Source organism: Podarcis pityusensis (genome assembly GCF_964106645.2).
Source record: "Podarcis pityusensis genome assembly, chromosome: 14".
Taxonomy (NCBI): domain Eukaryota; kingdom Metazoa; phylum Chordata; class Lepidosauria; order Squamata; family Lacertidae; genus Podarcis; species Podarcis pityusensis.
In genome coordinates this window covers 40,499,941-40,522,701 of record NC_138039.1, presented here as the reverse complement: position 1 = coordinate 40,522,701, position 22,761 = coordinate 40,499,941, and the positions used below count along the sequence as shown (strand labels likewise).

At 45.8% G+C, this 22,761-nt stretch overlaps 1 protein-coding gene across 3 annotated transcripts in view; it reads right to left on the bottom strand.

The window, feature by feature from the left end:
• SHC4 (SHC adaptor protein 4) overlaps window positions 1-18,723 on the bottom strand; it is a 56,765-nt gene extending 38,042 nt beyond the window's left edge. Inside the window, exons 1-3 of one of the 3 annotated variants that reach the window (XM_080980387.1) lie at window positions 18,275-18,723; window positions 16,307-16,443; window positions 12,926-13,575 (exon numbers count right to left, since the gene is read on the bottom strand). In XM_080980387.1, the coding sequence (XP_080836513.1) occupies window positions 12,926-13,513 (588 nt within the window). In that variant the 5' untranslated portion in view covers window positions 13,514-13,575; window positions 16,307-16,443; window positions 18,275-18,723. Of the gene's footprint in view, window positions 1-12,925; window positions 14,437-16,306; window positions 16,444-18,274 lie in introns of those variants that run through there. The other 2 variants (XM_080980385.1, XM_080980386.1) reach the window with 2 other exon arrangements.
• Window positions 18,724-22,761: the final 4,038 nt, after the last annotated feature.

Below are 22,761 nucleotides of genomic sequence, written 5' to 3'. Positions count from 1 at the left end.
TTGTTTTCTCTTCCCTCCTCATCCCCTTTCCCTTGTATGTCGTGTCTTTTTAGATTTTACACCTGATTACTATAAGCCGCTTTAGGAGTAGCATTATTTATTCATCATTAGGTCCCAAGGTGAGTGACAAAGGACAAAAATAAAATACTGAAATCAGTTAAAACAAACACAATCAGAAGAATAAAGGTAAAGGGACCCCTGACCATTAGGTCCAGTCGTGACCGACTCTGGGGTTGCGGTGCTCATCTCACTTTACTGGCCAAGGGAGCCGGCATACAGCTTCTGGGTCATGTGGCCAGCATGACTAAGCCGCTTCTGGCGAACCAGAGCAGCGCACAGAAACGCCGTTTACCTTCCCGCTGGAGTGGTACCTATTTATCTACTTGCACTTTGACATGCTTTCGAACTGCTAGGTTGGCAGGAGCAGGGACTGAGCAACGGGAGCTCAGCCCATCGCAGGGATTCGAACTGCCGACCTTCTGATCAGCAAGTCCTAGGCTCTGTGGTTTAACCCACAGCGCCACCCGTGTCCCAGCTTAGTCTGGTGACAGGCATCAAATACTAGGTTAGTAATTTGCATGGATAGTTCAGTTGGTAGAGCATGAGGCTCTCAGGGTTGTGGGTTCGAGCCCAATATCGGACAAAAATATTCCTGCATTGCAGGGGGTTGTACTAGATGACCCCTGTGGTCCCTTCCAACTCTACAATTCCATGATTCTATGGTTCTATGTGTCATCATCATAATCACCCACTTAATCTGATATGGCTACTTCCCATTTTACAAATTTAGTTGTATGTCAGGGAAACAAACCTTGCACGGTCATTCAATTTTACAATTGTTACAGGACCAATTAAAAATATCAAATCACGACACCATAGAAGAAAACCAGGATCACTATGTAATCCATAGAATTTCTGTTAATCTTAGTACACGCTACTAAGTACCTGAACAAGAGATTCTGCTGTTCTAAACTTATCGTGATCTTTCAGTAGGAGCAGCAACTTATATTGAGAAGTTCATCATATACCACAAAACATATGTTAACGGCATCCCATTTGTGCTATGCTGGAGTAACTCAGCAAACCTTTTTATTTGTGAAGCTGCTTTATAATGTATAAAATCACTGGTATGACTAGCCCAGGAATGTTGACCGGTACCCTTCCACCATTCAACTTCCATTCGTAGACCAAGGTAAAGTTCACTACATGGAACACTACTTCCGGTTTTGCGGAGTTCTTATATTGAATAGTTCGTAAACAGGGCTGTTTTTAAACTGAGGTACCACTGTACGTCTTTAGGTTTGAGAAAGAATTGAGGGTTTGCATCCCTCTTTTTTTCTTTAGGTTTAAAAAAGCTGTTATGTGTGAACGGGCTGCTGCAATAGATGGGCCTTTGGCCTGATCCAGTAAGCTTTTCTAACGCGCTGGTAAGATGAGCCAGTGCAAACAGGAACTGAGCGGGAACAGTATTCTTGTGCACTGTGATTTTTTGAGGAAATATCTACGTTTTGGAGACATCATTGGAGACCACCAGCCAGCACATTGCTGACCCCTGCCAAATACCTTTGTTTCTGTCTAGATCAACGGCCCTCAACCTGTGGGTCCCCAAATGTTGACTACAACTCCCATCATCCCTGAGCTCTGGCCTTGCTAGCTAGGGGTGATGGGAGTGTTAGTTTGTCCAGCTCCGGCCCATCTGGAGCTGGTATAGCAGAGTGTAGTTCCGCAGATGAAAGGATAAGCAGGTATCGTGCTACATGCTAATTTTATTTCTCATCTATACTGAGAACACACAAACGTACCTCTTGCCTCTGTGAGAGCAGAGAGCAATTCTCTCTCCAAAGAAACGACAGAACACAAAACAGGAAACCAGTGTACGTCACATCCAGTCTCCCTTTCCCGTGGGAATCCAACAGTAACTTGAACTGTGGAATGTAAACAATGTCTTGTGACAGGCAGTTGCTGCTCAGTGAGGGAAATAGAAACCAACAGGGAGTTGTAGTTCAACAACATCTGGGGACCCACAGGTTGAGAAAGGCTGGTCTAGATCCAGCTGACCTCCTCAGTAGATCCCTGGTAGCTTCAAAGCCCTGGCGTCTACTGTATCATGCTACTTCCTGGAGCCAGGCATGATGTGAAATTCCATGTCCTCCTACGATGCTTAACTGATCTATTTTCTCAGTGAACAGGCCACTTTGCCATTCAGTAAGGGACTCAGTAACGAATGCCAAAGAGCAAGCGCATCTGGCAGGCTTCTTTGCCAGGTCAGTCACCCACGGGATGCCAAACCACAACTCATCAGGAGTAATTACAAAGGAAGCAGATGGAACAGCTGCAGCCCACTCTCTCTTTGTCCATCTCTTTTGGTAAGGCTTGGAGCTGTAAGGGTCTTCAGGCAGACACCTGTGCTCTCAAGTATACTGACACACATTTGGATATTATAATTAAATGTTTGCACCCGGTGCAGTGGATCTAAAAGAGAGGGAGAAGCTAAAAATATATTCCCCCAGCTCCTGAATCATAGATGAGTTTGAGAAACACTGAGTCACTTGGAGTTCATTTCCTCCTCATGGGAGTCTTGGGTGGATAGAAAGGCAAAAATATAGCAACCGCACTGAAGCTATGCAGGATTATGTCTGGTCCAGACAGCGCCCTGAGGGGAGACTGCCTTGGACCCTTATGCATTCTGTCTTGAGCCAAGGTAAGATACCAATGAAAGCAAGGGTGGCAATGTCTTGGAAGCAATGCCACATTTGCATTACTGATGTCCACACACAAACTGTTCAGATTAAATGGAAGCAGCATGAACCTGGGTGCACGAGGAAGGACCTTGCTCTGTGTGTGTGTGTGTGTGTGTGTGTGTGTGTGTGTGGTGGAGGAGGAGAGGGATCAGTTTATTTTATTCCACCCCTTAAAAGTGATAGTATGTGACAAAGCAAGGATGGGGAGATGGTGGCGGCCCTCCAGATGTTACTGCACAGCAGCTCCCATCATCCCTGGCTGTTGGCTATTTTGGCTGGGACTAAAGAGCACATCTGGAGGCTCGCAGCTTCCCCATCCATGCAATAGGGCATTTGTCTCCAAGAAGAGCATACCCTCCAACATTTTGCAGTCTTGACGCAATTGTTAACCCTGTTCCTTTCATTCTCAGTCCCATGTTCAACCCTTGGAACCATCTGCTCAAAGGCTCAGAGAGCAGGTGATGGGAGATACCTTTGCCTTTGTTTCTAGAGAGCTGCGGCCGTCAGAGTACACATAACACAAACTGACCTTTAATAAGACAGCTTCTTATGTACCACCCAACTCTGCACTGCCTCATACGATACATTGCGGAAGGTTCTTCTTCTGCTGAATGCCACATATATGCTCTATAAGACTCACTTTTTCCCTCCTAAAAAGTAAGGGGAAATGTGTGTGCATCTTATGGAACGAATGCAGGCTGCACAGCTATCCCAGAAGCCAGAACAGCAAGAGGGATTGCTGCTTTCACTGCGCAGCGATCCCTCTTGATGTTCTGGCTTCTGAGATTCAGAATATTTTTTTTCTTGTTTTCCTCCTCCCAAAACTAGGTGCGTCTTGTGGTCTGGTGCGTCTTATAGAGCAAAAAATACGGTACTCTGCCATCCCCAGTTTTAAAAGCCAGGAGAGCCTTTGTTTCTTAGGTTAAACATATTGTTTGGGGGTGGGGAACATGATTTTGTCCTGCAATCTGTTGCCAACAGTTCAAAATGAGCCTCTCAAGCGAAATGTGACATGCTAAGGTACACTAAACACACATTTAAAGCACATAATGTGTGCCCCCCCCCCAAGAATCCTGGAAACTGTAATTTGTTAAAAGTGCTGGGAATCACAACTCTGTGTAGGGTAAACAGCAGTTCCTAGGATTCTTTGGGGGGAAGTAAGTTCTTTAAACATGCACAGGCTTAAACATTCATTCATGTATGAATGTGTTTCTCTGTATGCATGTTAAGAGGAGATCACCAGACCCTTAGGAATGAAACCACCATGGTTCACACAAGACATGATGATAGAAGCAGACTCACAGGCTCCCAGATGAGCACATCAGTAGCCTTCTGGCTGCCCTGGCAAATGTTCCAAGACACCGGCAAATCACACCAGCGGAAATTTAAGAAGGTATTCACAAAAGGCCAAAGCAAGGCACCAGCGGCGTAGTGTGGGTTGTCAGCACCCGGGGCAAGGCAAGTAATTTGCGCCCCCTAACCCGGGGCAAGGCAAGTAATTTGCGCCCCCTAACCCGGGGCAAGGCAAGTAATTTGCGCCCCCTAACCCCTAACCTGCCGCCGCTGCCAGCTTCTTCTTGCTGCTGCCTGGTCTGGTCTGGTGTGGTTCTCTCCCGCGCTTAGCACTGCGCTGGGCGGCCGCTGCACTGTCCCTCCCCCAGATAGTCCCTCGCTCTCTCTCCGCACCGCACGCCTGGCACCCACCCCCTCCACAGTGGGCGGCAACCCAGCGGCTCGGATCGGATTCGCACAGCCAGCACTGCAGTGAGAGAGTGTGAGTGAGCCAGGTAGGGGCAGAGAGCTGCGAGTGCGAGCGCGCCCCCCCCCAGATGTTGCGCCCGGTGCGGCCGGCCCCCCCTGCACCCCCCACGCTACGCCACTGCAAGGCACTATCAGGACAGCAATTTAGCAGGGATAGAAACCAGGACACTGAAAGATAGGCCAGTGGGTTGGAGGAGCAGAACTCACACCGGTGGCACTACATGTGATTTTTAATTTGCATTTTTCAAGAAAACTGGAATTTATACCAGCCTTCTACTAATTATGCCATCAGGCCTTTCTTCCAAATCCTAGGAATTATTATCTGTTACATCATTTCATAGCAGCTTAAGGTTCAAGCAGTGATAGGTGAATCCTGCCTTTGAAAGCTGAACCATGAGAGATCCCAGGAACTGCACTACTAAGCATGGGTAGGCAAGCTAAGGCCCGGGGCCTGGATCCAGCCCAATCGCCTTCTCAATCTGGCCAGTGGACGGTCCGGGAATCAGTGTGTTTTTATATGAGTAGAATGTGTGCTTTTATTTAAAATGCATCTCTGGGTTATTTGTGGGGCATAGGCATTTGTTCTTTTTTTCCAAAATATAGTCCGGCCCCCCACAAGGTCTGAGGGACAGTGGACCGGCCCATTGCTGAAAACGTTTGCTGACCCCTGACTGATTGAGACTCCTCACCTCTGTTCCTGTGGAACTGACTGAGCTTAATGAAAATACACAATTGGACGAGTATCACCAGGACTGTCAGTGTCAGATTGGAGGGGAAGAGCTGTAAGTGCTTCTGGACTGTCTTATTTTGAATCACATCCCAGCAAATTCAGGTTGTGGAATTATACAGTGGTACCTCGGGTTAAGAACTTAATTTGTTCTGGAGCTCCGTTCTTAACCTGAAACTGTTCTTAACCTGAGGTACCACTTTAGCTAATGGGGCCTCCCGTTGCAGCCATGCTGCCGCCACACAATTTCTGTTCTCATCCTGAAGCAAAGTTCTTAACCCAAGGTACTATTTCTGGGTTAGTTGAGTCTGTAACCTGAAGCATCTGTAACCTGAAGCATCTGTAACCCAAGGTACCACTGTAGTTGATTGGCAAACCTTGGCCATCATTCTCCCCACCCCCATATCAGACTTTTTGTGATAAGGAAAGTGACAGGAAAATGCATTGGACAGTGTGTTATAACACTTGCTTTGACCCAATGACATCTAATGTCCCCACAAACCATCAGAATGGATGCTTATTAAATAGCCAACATCAGCTAATCTCCCTGCAAAACAGGATGCTCAAGAGATAGGTCACCCGAAAAGCACCCCAAGTCTCCCTGGCATCTTGGGTGCGATTCCCCTCCCCATATTGAATCTAATGGCAGAGCAGAGACAAAAATATATTCAGCATAAGCCTACATACTCTAATTTTGGAAAGTGCTTTGTTTTGCACATACACTCATCCATCTGCAAAACAATATTAAAAAGTCTTTAGAGACTCTTCTCACCTCTACAGGGACGCAGGTGCCAAAATTCCTTCTTCTGCCCAATTGTTAAGATTACAAGAGCCCTGACCTCCAGGCTGTGTATGTAGCCTTCCCAAGTGAGCAGTTCTGATCTCAGGCAGAACCTAAACCCAGAGAAATCTACACCTCTGTCTCCAATGCTGCTTTGAACCCCCTTTAGGTGTTTATGCCTAGCTAGAAATTGTGCTTGCACCCTGGTTATACTTCTTGTTGGCCTGGATGGAGGACGGAGAGGATACACAAGTCTGTGTAGAAACAAACCTACTCTACCCAAAGGTGAAATTCAAACTCATTGTTCCCTTCACTTTTGCCTCTGGCCCTGCCCATCACGAGCATATGGACCGCAGAAGGTTGTCCATATGGGGATGTGTCCCTCGGGCTGATAGCTCAGTCGGTTAAAGCATGGTGCTGATAACACCAAGGTCGCAGGTTCGATCCCCATATGGGACTGTGGCATATTCCTGCATTGCGGGGGGCTGGACTAGATGATCCTCAGGGTCCCTTCTGTCTTTATGATTCTATGCATTTACCCAGGCTAAGTTGTTTAAGGAAGTTTTTAATGTTTGATGTTTTATCGTGTTTTTAATATTCTGTTGGGAGCCGCCCAAAGTGGCTGGGAAAACCCAGCCAGATGGGCAGGGTATAAATAATAAAATTATTATTATTCCTTCCAGTAGCACCTTAGAGACCAACTAAGTTTGTTACTGCTATGAGCTTTCATATGCATGCACGCTTCTTCAGATACACACAAAAGCTCATACCAATAACAAACTTAGTTGGTCTCTAAGGTGCTACTGGAAGGAATTTTTTTATTTTGTTTCAACTACGGCAGACCAACACGGCTACCTACCTGTAACTATTATTATTATTGTGGAGGATAAGATGGGTGGCAGCTCTTTCCCACCCCTCATACCATCTGAGGCTGACACCTCACTCTGCCTAAATGCAGGGCTGTCGCTGCTCCCTGCAGAACTTTTAAATTCAAATGCCCGTAATTTAATTTGGGGAAGGGCCGCAGTTCCGCAGGAGAGTTCCTTCTTTGTGCACAGGAGATCCCAGGTTCAATCCTAGACCTGGGAGAGATCCCATGACTAAAACACTGGAGAACTGCTGCCAGTCAGTGTAGGCCGTACTGAGCTAGATGGACCAACAGCCTGACTTGAGTAGAAGACAGCTTCTTATTGTTAATCAGCTGCAATTTGATGCATTTTTCAAAAAACCAGCTTGAATATTCTGCCAGAATCCATATTGGGAAAGAGTTGAAAGCAAGCGTAGGCAGGAGGTGGGCAAGCAAGGCAGAGGTGGGGAGTGGAAAATGTGGTTCTCAAGAAACCACTGGTGCAGCAAAGGCTTTGCTCTGCCAGGAACTGAGAGAGAAGGAAACAGGGTATGCAAATAAGACCAGCTGACCTAACAGGTGCAATTATTTGATGGGGAATTCCACTACCAAATGGTCCTATTCAGTATAAGGCAGCTTTCTGTGTTCCTATCTATGATAACTCCTTCTCAGTCTCCATTGCATCCTTTGCATATTATCCAGCGGGTGCTTTTTGAGATGGCCTGGTGTCTTGTTACGTGCTCTCTGAAGCCCACGGTGATGTGTTTGTGAGGCATTGTGAGAGACTCGGGCTCCGCTATTGCTGCACTTGAATCTGGCAAGGTTTTCTGGAGGACTGGCTTGCCCACTTTTGTTGCATGAGTTTTGGCTGAGGACGTGGACAAGGAGGTGCGTGGTCAGATCCAAGCAGACATTTGTCTGTGCAAAGCATGTGCTCCATCCCTCCCGCATACAGCAATTCCGCAACACTATGCAGAGTTGTTTTAAAGGCAATAATATATGTGAAGAATGTGTTTAAAGTTCTTTTATGTATAGTTTTATTACCCCAAAATACAAAAGAGCATTGGGGAGGGGGGAGAAATACCAAAAAAGAAGGAAAATACTAGAATGACATCTAATAATTATGAAAGTAACAATAAATATATTACTTTTTTCTCACATAATTCATGCCTTTCCCAGGGAAACATTGATTTCTATCTGTGAAATCCCTAACTATTCCTTGACGCATTTGATCACCAAGCACCTGCCACTTTGCGTTTCCTGATACTCCTGCTTTTTTCACCTTCATTAGTTTAATTATCCCCAGATGCTACCACAACTTTCTAATCAGTTCTATTTAAGTTGGTTTTCTGCAGCATTAAATTCTAAGCATTATTATGCTCCCAGAGCAGAGTGCTGCCTCAAAATTAACCTCTGATATGAGAGACGGAGAACGAACATATTAAGGCATCACTTTCTATCCCATCAACAGACCCTCGATCTTCTTCTTGGTGTGCACTCACTTCAAAGGAAAAATATATTTAGTTTTGTATGTTTCCTCTCTCTTCCTCCATAACACACACACGAACACTGCCTCAAAAGCAGAATAAGCTAACAGAATTCACTATGATGCTATTGCCTTAAGTTATAGCCAAACTAGGGACGTGGGTGGCACTGTGGGTTAAACCACAGAGCCTAGGACTTGCTGATCAGAAGGTCAGCGGTTCGAATCCCCGCGACGGGGTGAGCTCCCATTGCTCGGTCCCTGCTCCTCCCAACCTAGCAGTTCGAAAGCACATCAAAGTGCAAGTAGATAAATAGGTGCCGCTCTGGCGGGAAGGTAAATGGCGTTTCCGTGCGCTGCTCTGGTTCGCCAGAAGCGGCTTAATCATGCTGGCCACGTCGGCTCCCTCGGCCAATAAAGCGAGATGAGCGCTGCAACCCCAAAGTCGGCCACGACTGGACCTAATGGTCAGAGGTCCCTTTACCTTTACTATAGCCAAACTATAAACCGGGAAATATTATCTCCAAACCTCTTGGTATCACCTTTCCCATTTATGGTACTTCTGCAACCACAATGGAAGTTGGGCACCCTGATCAAGCTAGGAGGTCAATCCAGGAGAGGAAATATTCATTCAGAAATGGAGCTTCAGCAGGTTGCCCACCTGAATGTGTGCTCACATGCACACAATGTTGATGCACCCAATATGCTTTTGTGTACCCTATCCACACTTGTCAAACAGACAGATAACACTGTCAGCTCTGACCAGAAGCGAACACCTGTTTAGGGGCAGGGAATTCATGCCTAGCACCCCCTTCCCGCTGTAACAGGTGCCCAGTGCTATCAAAGCTGACAGTTTGGGCCAGCTGTTCAGCAAGGGAGCTCTTCCCCCATCACGGAAGGCATGCAGCGGATGGCAATCCATGAAGATCTCTGGATTGGGGCCAGCATGTTGCGTGGAATCCATTTTCCAGTCTGATTTTTTTCTTTAAGTCAGATGGGCAGGCTTTGCTCAGGATCTAACTATCCCCCATCAAGGGAAGAACCAATTGCTAGGTCAGGATTATCTAATCTGGGCACTGTGTTTCCTTCAAAGAAAAATCCCAGTGATGTGCATTTTGACTCGCTAGGAGGACTGCTTGGCTCTGCAAACACCTTTCTGAAATATGTGCAGTTTCCTTCTGTCTGATATGCACTTTACAATGGTAGGCAGTTCTGGAAGGTGCCATCTCCAGCTTTTGAAGGGTGTTTACTCATAGTGAACATCTTACTGCAGATGTGGCAAGCATTCTTCGGCCTGAGGGCCACATTCCTTACTGGGCAACCTTTCAGGGGCCACATTTTAGTGGTAAATGGGGCCATTGCTAAAGTACGCAAAACAGAAAATGCAAACCTCTGTAGGCTAGTCAGCAGAATTCGGCCCAGTGGCATATCTTGTTGTCTTAACCTGATTTGTATTCTGAAGCCAAAACAGCACCAGCCGCCTCTATACTGCACTACAATCTTTCCCCCTAAAAGCTGTTTTGAGACTATTCCTGCTTCACAAAATGACGAAGAAATTGAATCTTCAAAGCTGCAGTCCTGTACCCATTTACCTGCAAGTAAGCCCCACTGAATTCAGAGGCACTCACTTCTGAGTAGAAGTATATAGGATTGCACTGTGAAATACTGACAGAACCAGGGCTGCCCCAAAAAAGTCTGAGTTCAGCAGAGAGATCTAAAGCGAGACCTCGAAAATCCAAATCCAGACCTGCTAAAAACTGAATCTTGCTCTGCTACAAATAAAATAAAGAAGAATGAAAAGGGGGCTAAGAACTAAAGTGAAAACATGTTCAAATGTGTGATAGTCCCAATAGCATTCAGTGGTTTTTGTGGCAATCACAGAGGGTGAAGAAGAGACAAAACAACATCTTCTCAACAAAAAGGCTTGCAATGTGGTTGATGCTCCTTTGGAACACCGTGCAGGCATCCTTCCTCGTCAGCCCAAACTTCCTGCTAGACTGATGGCGTCATAGAATCATAGAGTTTTAAGGGACCCTGAGGATCATCTACGAACCCTCTGCAATGCAGGAATATGATATGTGGGTGTTCATTACTGACCTGCAGGGAGTGAACCAGCTGAGCCTTGGAATCCCTTCCAACTCTACAATTCTATGATTCTAAGGGGGCCCACTAGGAGCAGAAAGGGAAAGGCTGTACATTGGGTGAAAAACTTATGTATTGGTTGCAGAAAGTCGCCAGTTCAATCCCTGACACCCCCAGGTTGGGCTGGGAAAAGACTCCTGTTTGGAATTCTAAACAGCCACTGGCATTACGTGCAAACAATACTACTCAGCTCAATGAACCAGTGATCCAACTCAGTAAGGCAGCTCCCTATGCTCGTGAATATGCCTGCTTTTTCTCGCTAGCTGGGGTCTGCAAGAACATAAGGGTTTGCAGAGCACATGGAAGGACATCACACATCAACATTTTGCTCAGCGCGTCGCAAGCTGTGCAGCCACCAACTGCATAACATGCCCAAGCTGTCCCGAGTGCATTTTATACAGAAAGATGGAATGTAACCCAACTGCATGGTAAACACAGGAATGACAATCCAAATCATTTGATCTTTAGGTATTTGCCCTGAACTGACTTGAAAAAAATAAAAATGGAAGCTTGTACATCTTTGACATGCACAGTTGTTTTGGGGCATATGCTTTGTTTTGTAATTTTCATTTGTTCTAGGCAGGATACTGGGAGATCTGAGCTGAGGGCTTCATCTTCTGGGTTAATGATAAAATGTTGGATATGCCAGTTCTCTGGCAGTCTGAGAAACACAGTGATTCTTAAGCTGTGGGTCCCAATCTGCTCCTACGCAGGCTGCACAGTCAGGATATTGCCTCCTTATTTCCCTTATTTCAATGCCATTTTTCTTTCAGAAGGAAGCAACCCTCTTACTCCCTCCTTCGTTTCATCTATAATACCATCCTTAAGTTTTATTTAAATAGATAGGGTTCTAATCCGTCTTACTCATACTCAAAGTAGGCATGTCTACTTTCAATGGGCCTACTAGTTGCCTAATACCCATGTTATTTGCCCTCTGCCCCCCGCAAAAACGATAAAGAAAAATGTGGATTAGAAACATCCAAAGAGGGGAACATGCTGCGTTCCCTATTAAAATTGAAAATTAAATATAAACTTTCTCAGCACCAAGCATTTTACATGATATTCCTGTTTAGTGTTATAAAGGGGGACAGTAGGGCTCGCAAGGTAGGGATAGTTTACAAGTGGGTCCAGTAAAGTCAAATTACAGCTTAGTTCCACTTCAAAATGTTTGAGAAGTCCTGGACTCATGAATCATTTTGAACAACATACGACCCCCTCTGCAATCTTCTTCCTTCCTCCCTTATGCTGGGTATAAGGAAACTGTGGCCCTACAGATGTTGTTGAACTCCAGCTCCCATTAGCCTTAGGCAGCATGGCCAATGGTCAGGGAAGATGGGAATTGTAGTCCAAAACATCTAGGGGGTGCACAAGCTCCCCATCCCTGCTTATGCCCCTCCTCCCCGGAAACCCTTTTAGCTATGGCTGAGTGACCAGCAGTTGTAGTGTTGTAGATTTTGGGATTTCCTCGGGTAACATGCCCTCTGCACTGGCACTCCTCCAAGTGGCTCCACATCCCTATCCACAAACTTATTCTCTTCTTCTGGGCCGAGCCCATAACATTATGCAGAAAAGAGATCAAGTCAGATGACAGGCTGATCTAGTCTGCACCAGGAACACGTTGTACTATGCCTTTAAAACAGCTACCTCAGTGTACTAGCTCATGGCTTAAGTTGTCATGCATCTTGAGACTGTTTTCTCATATGACACGCCGTTTGTCACATTTCCACGCACATCTCAAATATAAAACATACATAAAATGTTCACACTATACCTTTAAAGCACATTCTTTCCTCCCCTCAAAGAAATTTGGGCACTGTTGTTGTTTTTTTACCATGCACAGAGTTGTAATTCCCAACAGCCCTTAAGAAACTACCGCCCCCCCAGTCTTATCTGAAAGACAATGTGCTTTGCACATGCTGTGTAGTGTGTACACAGCTGAGACATATGCATACCTGGTTTAAAAATAACTCCAGTCTGCTTCCGTACATGTGAATACACACAGCCCAAAAGGGAGATCTGAATTTCTTTTACCACCATATGAGAGAGGAAATGTCTTCAGCGTTGCATGGTTCTCTGCCTAGCTTTTCTGTTGCAATCCAACCTAGACCTTTAAGACGAGGTGGGTTATGTACTGGCACAGGATAAAAGCTAGCAAGTGAGCCATAAACCAGGAAATCCTGAAATTAAGTATCACCAACTCACATCACAAAATGGTCTTAAAGAAACTACACAGTGAGCCTCCGTCTTCACATCTGCAGCATGAGGATAATACTGGAATTTTGTTTTGGTTTGCACAACTGCTGCAAGGATTAGGATCATTTTAACTATAGTGCTTTCAACGCTTTTTAGCACCCCACATAATTCCCAAGTTGGTCTTGCTTTTAAATTCTTAATAGCAGGTAATCTACCATGTCAAAAAGAGATATTTTGAGAAGCAACTTACTTGGACGGTGTATGAGATCCCAGTCTCCAAACTGGATTCACCCCTCTGCCTAAAGTCTTTTTCCTGTTTAGATATGAAAGCCGATTCTTCAGAGCCAGACAAGAAACTGTCCTCTTGGATGTTTGTTTTGGCCTTCGTTGGCCTGTCTGGGTTTTCCCGGGAATAAGAAGCAGTCAGGCAGCTGGTTAAATTGATTTCTGGCAAGGTTGGGCTGCTCGGGACAGTTTGGCATTCTGTGAGCTTAATTCTTGGTACCTCCTTAGTCCGTAGGCAGAAGTTCTTGAAGCTTGGTAAGGTGGAAGGGTTGGCCAGCTTGATATTAGCCATCCGTGGGATCAAGGTGCACAGAGCGAGAGAGCTGTCCGGTGTCCCTATGGTGACATCTTCAATGGGCATGTTAGGCGTTGAGGAATGAGAAGACGAAGAGCCTTTAAGGTGCAAAGGACGGCTCTGCACATCTTCCTCCAGTGATGTGAGGGATTCATTTTTAAAACGACTGTACTTAGCCCTGTGAAGCATTCCTAGGTCTCTCAACAGTCCTACATATAGTATGTGTCCGCCGGGGCTGTGTGGAATGCGTTCTCTCATAGCCTTCAAAGTTCTGCAACTGGGTTCTCTTTCCCTACCCCACCCTTCTCTAAATCGGCCGCCTTTTTATAAATAAGAGAAAGAAATATGGAATTAGGCAAACCAGAACTATTTTGAAAAGAAAGAAGAAAAGAGCAGATTTGGTTGTCACTGGTGTCCTCGTCAGGTTCCCAGGTGACTTCTTCCTTTTAAGAAACTGAGCCTCGCTCTGTCTGGACATCTGGCTATTTGGAATTAAATCTGAATTAATTTTACACACACAGATGCATGCAAGTAAACCAGAGAAAACTACAACAGTTTATTCTGAAGAGCTCTGCAAGCATGCATGCAAGCAAGCTCTGCTTTGACCTCTCACTACCATAGCCCCATTTTAGCAATAGTCAAACCCTGGCTGCAATTAATTTTATCTAAATATATTCAAAATGAGAAAGGAAAACACTATTTCATATCAAAACAGCACAAGAGAGTTTAAATTTCTACCTTTCCTAGAACAGCAGCATTGAAAGGAGATTTTTCATTAGCATATTAATGCTGAATTTCTCTGTCGGGAGAAAAATGCGATTTTAAAAATTCTTAATTCACAGAAATGTAGGTGAGAAGATCCCATGTTAAATAATTCTGCAGATGAAACTCAGTTTCTCTCAGTAAAACCCTGGCAATTCTTGAAAGATCCTTTAGCACCACAATAAGCAAAATACTCCTCGTAGATTTATGATCCGGCACAATTGGACTTCAGATTCATCATCAGTCAGTGGAAATATTACAGTGAAGCATCTTCAGCAGCCTTTCGAGTCATCCGTAGGTTTTCCTCAGTAGCCAGGTCATGGTAGCTTATTTGTATGGAAGATTAAAAGAAAGAGAATGTTGCAGTTTTTATGAATGAAGTTTTCTGAATGAATTTCCCTGTGTGCAAGTGAAATAAATCTGTGAATGAAGCTGAGAATGGCTGTAACTGACTGACAGTCCCAGGGGTGTTTAATTTTCAGCCAATCAGGAGAAAGCTCAGTGACTCATGCACCATAAATACACTAAACTAGTAGCCATGCAAAATGTGACTTTTAGTGATGGGGGCAATTCTTAATGTTCTGGTAGGCAGTGAATGGATGAAGACATCAATAATTACGCTGCCAATGTGTGCAATTCATTTTTTTTCCTGTTGAGAAAAAACGTGTGTGTGTATGTGCTGTTATTTCTGCAATGCAGCATGAGAAGGCTAGTAGAGAAAGAAACAAGCAAAACATCTTTTCTACCAGCGTTAGTTCATATGGTATAAAATCGGGAGGGGGGGTAGTGATGTACCATTCTTAGAAGAAGAGCTCCTTTTTGTTGACTCTTGGTTCAGTATCTAATGACACTTCCTGTGCCTATCAAATTTACACTGAAGACATGAGAAAAACTGCAAAGGACTGAGCACAGACCGGAAGTGAGGCTGAGTCGGCAGTGCAATAAAGCACATTGCGTCCACCGAAATTGCTAGCAGTCTTAGCCATTAGTGAGGAACGCAAAACTGCATTAAGCAGTGGGGCTGACCCAATGATTTAATGCTTATTACAAAGGATGTGTATATTACACTTAAAAACAAGAATCTGAATTCTGTACTAGAGAGAAAAAGCTGAAATTAGTGGCCAAAATACACAGAAAAATTGTCAAAAACATATATTTACAACATAAAAACACAAAATACATAGCATAATAAGGAACAAAAACGATACCCCCCCCAGTTTAAAAGGGCATAGATTGTTTAATTAGCCATGATCACTTGCAGAGAGTTAAGCTCATGACGGCCTCTTTCCCACAAAACACTTCTTCAGCCTCAAGTCAATACCATGGGAAAGCCTAACCAACACCAGCACTTGCTACCTATTGACAGTCAAACAAAACCCTTCAGTGTACATGTGGTGATGTTCAGAAATGTGGCTGATGAAAGCAGGGGTGATGTAGTGACCCAGGTTCAAACATCTACTCCCTGGGTGACCCAGTCACTTTCACTTCATGCTTTCTGCTGTTAGTTTCGGGCAACATCCTGACTCTCAAGCCAGGAGCCTTCATGATGCTAAGTAGCAAGACTGGGACGATATTACCTTCAACTGGACTCGTTCAGTTGTAGGTACCAGATACAGAGATCAAACCTAAAAAGAAGAAAACCTAGACCTCATAGGAAGCAACAAGGAAACCAGAGTCTTCCCAGTGAGTCCAACCATTCTTAGCCTTTATATACAGTGGTGCCCCGCAAGACGAATGCCTCGCAAGACGGAAAACCCGCTAGACGAAAGGGTTTTCCGTTTTGGAGGTGCTTCGCAAAACGAATTTCCTATGTGCTTGCTTCGCAAGACGAAAATGTCTTGCGAGTTCCTGCGGGGTTTTTTTCCTTTCCCCCCCTTTTTCCCAAGCCGCTAAACCGCTTATCAGCTGATGGCTAAGCCGCTTATCAGCTGATCTTTAAGCCGCTTAACAGCTGATGCTAAGCCGCTTATCAGCTGATCTTTAAGCCGCTTAACAGCTGATGGCTAAGCCGCTTATCAGCTGATCTTTAAGCCGCTTAACAGCTGATGCTAAGCTGCTTATCAGCTGATCGTTAAGCCGCTTATCAGCTGATCTTTAAGCCGGCTAAGCCGCTAATACTGTAGCGCTAAGCCACTAAACCTCTAATGGGCTTGCTTCGCAAGACGAAAAAACCCGCAAGATGAAGAGACTCGCGGAACGGATTCTTTTCGTCTTGCGAGGCACCACTGTATATAGCTCCCCCAGTCCCTCAGCAGAGTTGCAGGACATTTAAAGGGGTGACACTCTTACCTGAGGCCTGTAGTGCTTTTGCAGTGCCTCAGATTGCACCTTCTGCCTTCTTCCACTGGGACCTCTCACCTTTCCTTTGGACTACCTTGGGTGGTAGATGGCAAAGCTCACACCCTGGAAACTCCGAGCTACCTGTCCTGTGTTGAGGGCCCAAGAAATCATCATCATCTCCTTAATGTGTTTATGGAGTGCCACCTAAAACACCAGCTGAGTTCAATTAAAAGGCTGAGATGAGAGGCCTCCCAGGCACTGAGTCATATTTTTTTTAAAGGACCCAGGGCAGGAATCAGCAGTAGGCCCCCACCAGGGAGTTGGGGCCCTGGCAGATGCCCAAAGATGTAGGGTGATGGTGCTAGCCGTGGTAGTTATGAACATAATATAAAGTAATTATTGGTCCATTCGATACAACAGACCTCGAATGTGGTCAGGCCTCTTGTGCCCTCTTATAATCTCTGCCTGTGACCCTCTCTCTGCACCCTCCTTCATTCTTCTGTGTCCTGGACATGCCAATCAATATGTCAAACGCAGACACACAACTCCGTCATTGCTTTGCGTGCACTAACACACCATAGATAGATGTGGAAGAAGTGGCATACATGTGACTGCCACTGGCTCTGTCTGCTGTGATGTCATGTCATGCTGAAGGATGCCAGTCTTGGCCTAGCACAAAGGGGGGTCTCTTCGGGAAGTGGATTCAAAAGTTTGAAAGTGAGAATGAATGTGAAAATGAGCAAGTACTCCATGGGCTTTTAAAGGACAGCTTGGTGGTGCAGAAGATTTTAATGAAAGTGGACAGATGCCATTCACTTTTCACATCAGGGTACTCCCTTGTACAGTGGCGTAGCATTGGTTGGTGGTGTCCGGGGTGGGCAAGGGCAAGCGTGCATGGTGGGGGGGGGGTGTGCACACACGCTGGCCAGGGAGCTCCAGCCCTTACCACCGACACTGCCAGAGCGACCCGACCTCCCCCCCCAAAGAAGGGCCTGTCCATCCACATGGGGGGGGAGGGTGGAGCCTGGCCAGCTGACACAGCCCTTGGCGGGTGGAGAGTTGCACCAGGTCGGGCTGTGCTGGGGGTGCTTGTGGGGTGTGTGTGCTTGGTTCATGCCACCTCAAAAAATGTGTGCCTGGGGCCATAGCCTCACTAGCACCCCCCCCCCTGCTGCGCCCCGGGCCCTCGTAACTAAATCACAACAGATCCCTCCAGTTTTTATTTACATGACATTTAACATGATGGTCCTGTGATTCTGGGTGCCCCATGAGGGGTTCGCATGATACCAGGGCAATCAGGGCAAAAACTTGGGCTTTCCTTACAGGCACCAATTCCTATGCCATAAATTCCTATGTGAGGGCTTTTTGTTAAAAACAAAGAAGTTTCCTTGCCACATCTTTTCCAGTGATGAAAGGGAGATTAAAAAACATCAAAGGAAGACTCCCCTATCTAAAGGCACCAGTGTGTGGGCCTGTGGTGTGGGAGGAGACACATCATAATAACACACTCTTTTAGTAAGTCACAGGGTACTGCACATGTGAAGCAAGATTGTTAAAAGCTGGCTTTTGTTTTGTTTTTAAAAAAGAACACAATCAGAAATAGCTTTCTATATCAAAACAGGGGGAGCAAAAGTACAAAAACCAGCCTTAGCAGAAGGAGGTGGAAATGCATGAGTAAAAAGCTCTCTCCACCCCCCACCCCCCCAAATTGGAAAAGCAAGCCGAAGTTTCAAGTTGGGCCTAATTTACCCACTAAAATACCCCTCAACATTATTCACGTCCCTCCAATGGTTTACAAGGCTGAGGGTTCAAGGCTTGTCCTACTCAGCGTAGGCCCATTGAAATAAATAGACGCGGCTAACTTTGTTCATTGATTTCTATGGGTCTAACTCTGTAGTTGAATGAAACCCTGAGGCATTCATCTGAAAGCAGCTGAAAGGGCCCCCACGTTCCAATCGTAATCGTTCTCAGCCTTACCTGTGGCTCTCTGATGTTTCAGATTGCTTTTCCATCGTTTCCCCAACTGTGCGTCTCTCTGGAAAAACAGGGACGTGGCATCTGATGCAGAAAAACCATAACAGGAGCATCCCCCAGGACTAGATCCTGGCAGGGAAGGGTCCATTGATTTAATCCCTCTGTTTCTGAATGTGCAATATTGGCAGGGTGGATAAAGGTTTGCAATCAGAGGGAGAGAGAGAGAGGGGGGGGGCTGTTGTGGCAGAGCACATGCGCGGATCCCAAGAAAGCCACCGTTTCCCACTAGGGCTGAAGTTCCTCTGAAGCACATTCTTCCGGAACCTTCATCATACAAACTCCTCCTTCTGTGTCATATTATGAGATGGAGCCTGAACAAAACATGGGTGGAGGGTGAGATGGAAAAGGCAGATAAACCGCTGAGGCTTTAAGACAGGCTTCCTCAACCTCGGCCCTCCAGATGTTTTTGAGACTACAATTCCCACCATCCCTGACCACTGGTCCTGCTAGCTAGGGATCATGGGAGTTGTAGGCCAAAAACATCTGGAGGGCTGAGGTTAAGGAAGCCTGCTTTAAGACAATACCTGTGGACTCCCCCTGCCCTGCGCCCGCTGTCATCAGCAACACTTAACGCTACTCCTGGCCTACTCCGGGTTATCAAAATTATTCAAGTCCATATACCTGATGCCGTTCTGTAGTTACCCTAAAAAATAGAAGATAACTACCTTTAAGATAGCCCCGAAACCATATAACAAGCCATTTCTGTGGGGATAATTTTGTTTACGTAGTGTTCTTGTCTTGCTAGCAATGGCTCATAAGCCCTGCCAGTCACAGATACCACACAGCGTATGTCATGGTTGGAGAAACTTTTCCAGCCTGAGGGCCACATTCCCTCGTGGTTAATATTCCAGGGGCCACTTTAATCAGTGGTGGGTGGAGCCAGAGGCAAAATTGGGAGGGGGAAATGGATGCAACTCTTTTGAGCAGTAAGCTATGTTTAAGCCAGACATACAGTGGTACCTTGGGTTACATACACTTCAGTTTACATACGCTTCAGGTTACAGACTCCGCTAACCCAGAAATAGTGCTTCAGGTTAAGAACTTTGCTTCAGGATGAGAACAGAAATCGTGCTCCGGCGGCGCAGCGGCAGCAGGAGGCCCCATTAGCTAAAGTGGTGCTTCAGGTTAAGAACAGTTTCAGGTTAAGTACGGATCTCCGGAATGAATTAAGTACTTAACCTGAGGTACCACTGTACATCAATTTTCTGCACAAACAGAACACTGCCTGTGAGTGGAGACAGAACATAGGAGGCCCGTGCAGAGCTTTTCTGAGGCCCAGGGAGGGGAGTCTTGCTAGAATAAAGTTATAAACTCAAAACAAAAAGGCAACTGGTCTCTGGTTGGACCCCTAGACAGCTTGGCCCTCCAAGGCCTGGGGCAAGTGTACCCAGCTGCCCATGCGTGAGCACGATAGTGTCCCCTTTTCTGTCACCTCAAAATCAGGCTAGCATTCATTCTGATTTGCTGGTACAAAGTTTAGGTTGTGTCAAGCAACTGTTAGCCCACACTTTCCATTGCATTTTCCTATCACTTTTCACATTGCAAGAAGTCGGGGGGGCGATCTCTTAAGAAATTGCTACAGAGGTTTGTGTCCTACTCAAGAGTTGACCTACTGATCTGACAAACCCAAAAGCATAATGCACCACATGAAGTAATGCTGTGCGGTTTAAAAAAAAACCTGTCAAATTAATAGTTCAAATAAGAGTAGACCTATTGAAATTAATGGACCCGTTAAGTCGTGCCCATTGATTTCAATGGGCCTGCTTTGAGTAGGACTATCATTAGTTATAACTCCAGGTATATAAGAGGATTGTGATTACTTTAGCTATTGTCCTTTGCACATTTCAGTTGCAATGAAGTCAGAGTAAATTTTATCATGCACAGTATATACTATATGGTTTGTTTTTATACTATGGAACAATAGAGGTTTGAATTTGCATGTCATTTCTTCAGTAGCATTTCATACTTGTTACACACTTTTTCTTTCCCTTAGCATCAGAGGAGTTTGCAACTTTAAGAGTGGGGAAGGTGAACTTTGAAGGAATTAGGCTGTACTTGCTGAGGAGAAGGAAGGTTTGAAAAGTGGGGACCTAAAATGCAAGTACTGTATCAGATTTCATTGAAGTGGGCAGACTCTCTTTGCTAGCTATTGTTTGGAACCTCTCCTTCCTGCAAACAGATTTCTACCAAAATACCACAAGATTGCAACTTGCTTGTCTAAAAGAGAGGGAATAAATCCTCTCCCTTCTCCATAAGGCTTTTAAAAAAACAAAAATATTCCCACCAACAGGGAAGCGAGCAACAATAGGCTTTATTGACCTCTTCCACAGGAGAGCTTTAAACTGCAGTGGATGCTTCCTGTCACATGCACTCCCTCATGTTAATTCTCAGTGTGTGGGTGAGACAGACCGCAGTCACATTTACTGCCTTGTGAGTGAGGGGCGGAGAGGGAAGCGAGAGGCATGTGCCGGTGCCAGTGCTGGTATCGCTCGATGCAGAAGTCCAGAATCACGTTAGATCCCTGCTCATATAAAATGCATCACTTGTGGAAGGAAAAAAATAAAAATAAAGAAAAAGGATTTCAAAGGGAAGCAATCGTGATTGGAATTACACGTGCCATCACCCCTGCTAAGGAGATGGGGACTTTCTTTCCTTTTTTTTTAGTGCAAAAAGGCATCTGTTCTTGCTTTTCAGGCACAAATAGCATCAGTTTCTACCAGAGACCAGCTTTTCGCTAGCATAAACAGCAATGTTTATTGTTACCGGAAGACCTCCTGCCCAGCACTCAGCCTCCTTCGTGGCCATGTGTATCTCCCCTTTCCCAGCTTCCCTTCCTCCAAAATAAACTCACAAAACCACCCCTTTCCCATCTTTCTAATCACAAGCCGCTCTTAATTTCTGCACCTGCTTCCAGCCCAGCTTTTTCCCTATCTTCCCCCGATTCCTCTTAACCAGGGGTCAGCAAACTTCTTCAGCAGGGGGCCTGTCCACTGTCCCTCAGACCTTGGGGGGGGGGACTATATTTTTTGGGGGGGGGGATGAATTCCTATGCCCCACAAATAACCCAGAGATGCATTTTAAATATAAAGCACACATTCTACTCACGTAAAAACACCAGGCAGGTCCCACAAATAACCCAGAGATGCATTTTAAATAAAAGGACACATTCTACTCATGTAAAAACACGCTGATTCCCGGCCCGTCTGCAAGCCGGATTTAGAAGGTGATTGGGCTGGATCCGGCCCCCGGGCCTTAGTTTGCCTACCCATGGTCTTAACAATGCTTTTCAACTGACACACCAGAAATCCCCAAGTGAGGACAAGTCTGACCTAAGGCAGGTCACCTGAGTAATGCAGCCGCCACCCCCCCCCCTTTGCTGCTCATTGTTGGGGTGGGGTGGGGGTGGGGGGGAGCAAGGTTGCAAATATATAATATATACTTTAAAAATGGGGCAAGTAACCCCCAAATGGCTGGAGCTTGTGTCAAAAGGCCTGTCTAGGCTACGTGTGGTAGCGAGGAAGAGAAAATTGCACAATTAAAATAGTTAACTGGTTGGCATTAAAGGTAGGCCCTGGCTTGGAGACACTGAAAACTACACTGAACATAAAAAGTGGCCTAATACGAAGCGAGACCATTTGTCCATCTAGCCCAACATTGTCTGTTCTGGCAGCCGCTCTCCAGGGACTAAGGTAGAGGTCAACCTGTTTCTTCTAACTGGAGCAAGCAGGGATGGAACCTGAGATCTTCTGCAAGTAAAGAATGCACTCTACTACCATAGCTGTCAACTTACAGATTTGAAAATAAGGGACCAGCAGCCTTGAAAATAAGGGATCAACAGCCAAAATAAGGGATTTTCAGAGCACAGGTATGTTCAACTTCTGAGCCCCTCCGAGCCAAAGGCAGAAAGCCCAGCCAGCAGCCAAACGAACCTCAAGCAGTGGTTCCCACAGCGCAGCAACCCAGCAAAGGGGATGCAGCAAGGAAAACCACCGTCACCTCTCCGCTGGGAAGCGCTGAGCAAAAGCAAGTCCCCAGGTAACGCGGCCGATTTGATCGGCACAAGGCATGCAAGCTCCACCTCCCAGTCGTTCTTAGACTCCTTATTGGGTGAGCAACGCAGCCGAGCAACGCAGCTGGAGCCTCCCTCCTCCCTGGCTGGCAGGGAGGAAGGGAGAGGAGCTGCTTCCTTTGAAACCCGGGAAATTTAAGGGACATCATCAATAAGGGACAGCAGCGGGACACGGCACTGGGATAAGGGAGTTTCCCGCCAGATAAGGGACGGCTGACAGCTATGTCTACTACCAGCTTTCACCCAAGACATTTTGCTGCCTGGGGCAAGGGACAAGATGGCGCTGTACCCCATTCCAGATACAGAAGCTGCCTGGACTAACAACTGAAACTCACTTCAACACTGAAGATAACATCCTCCG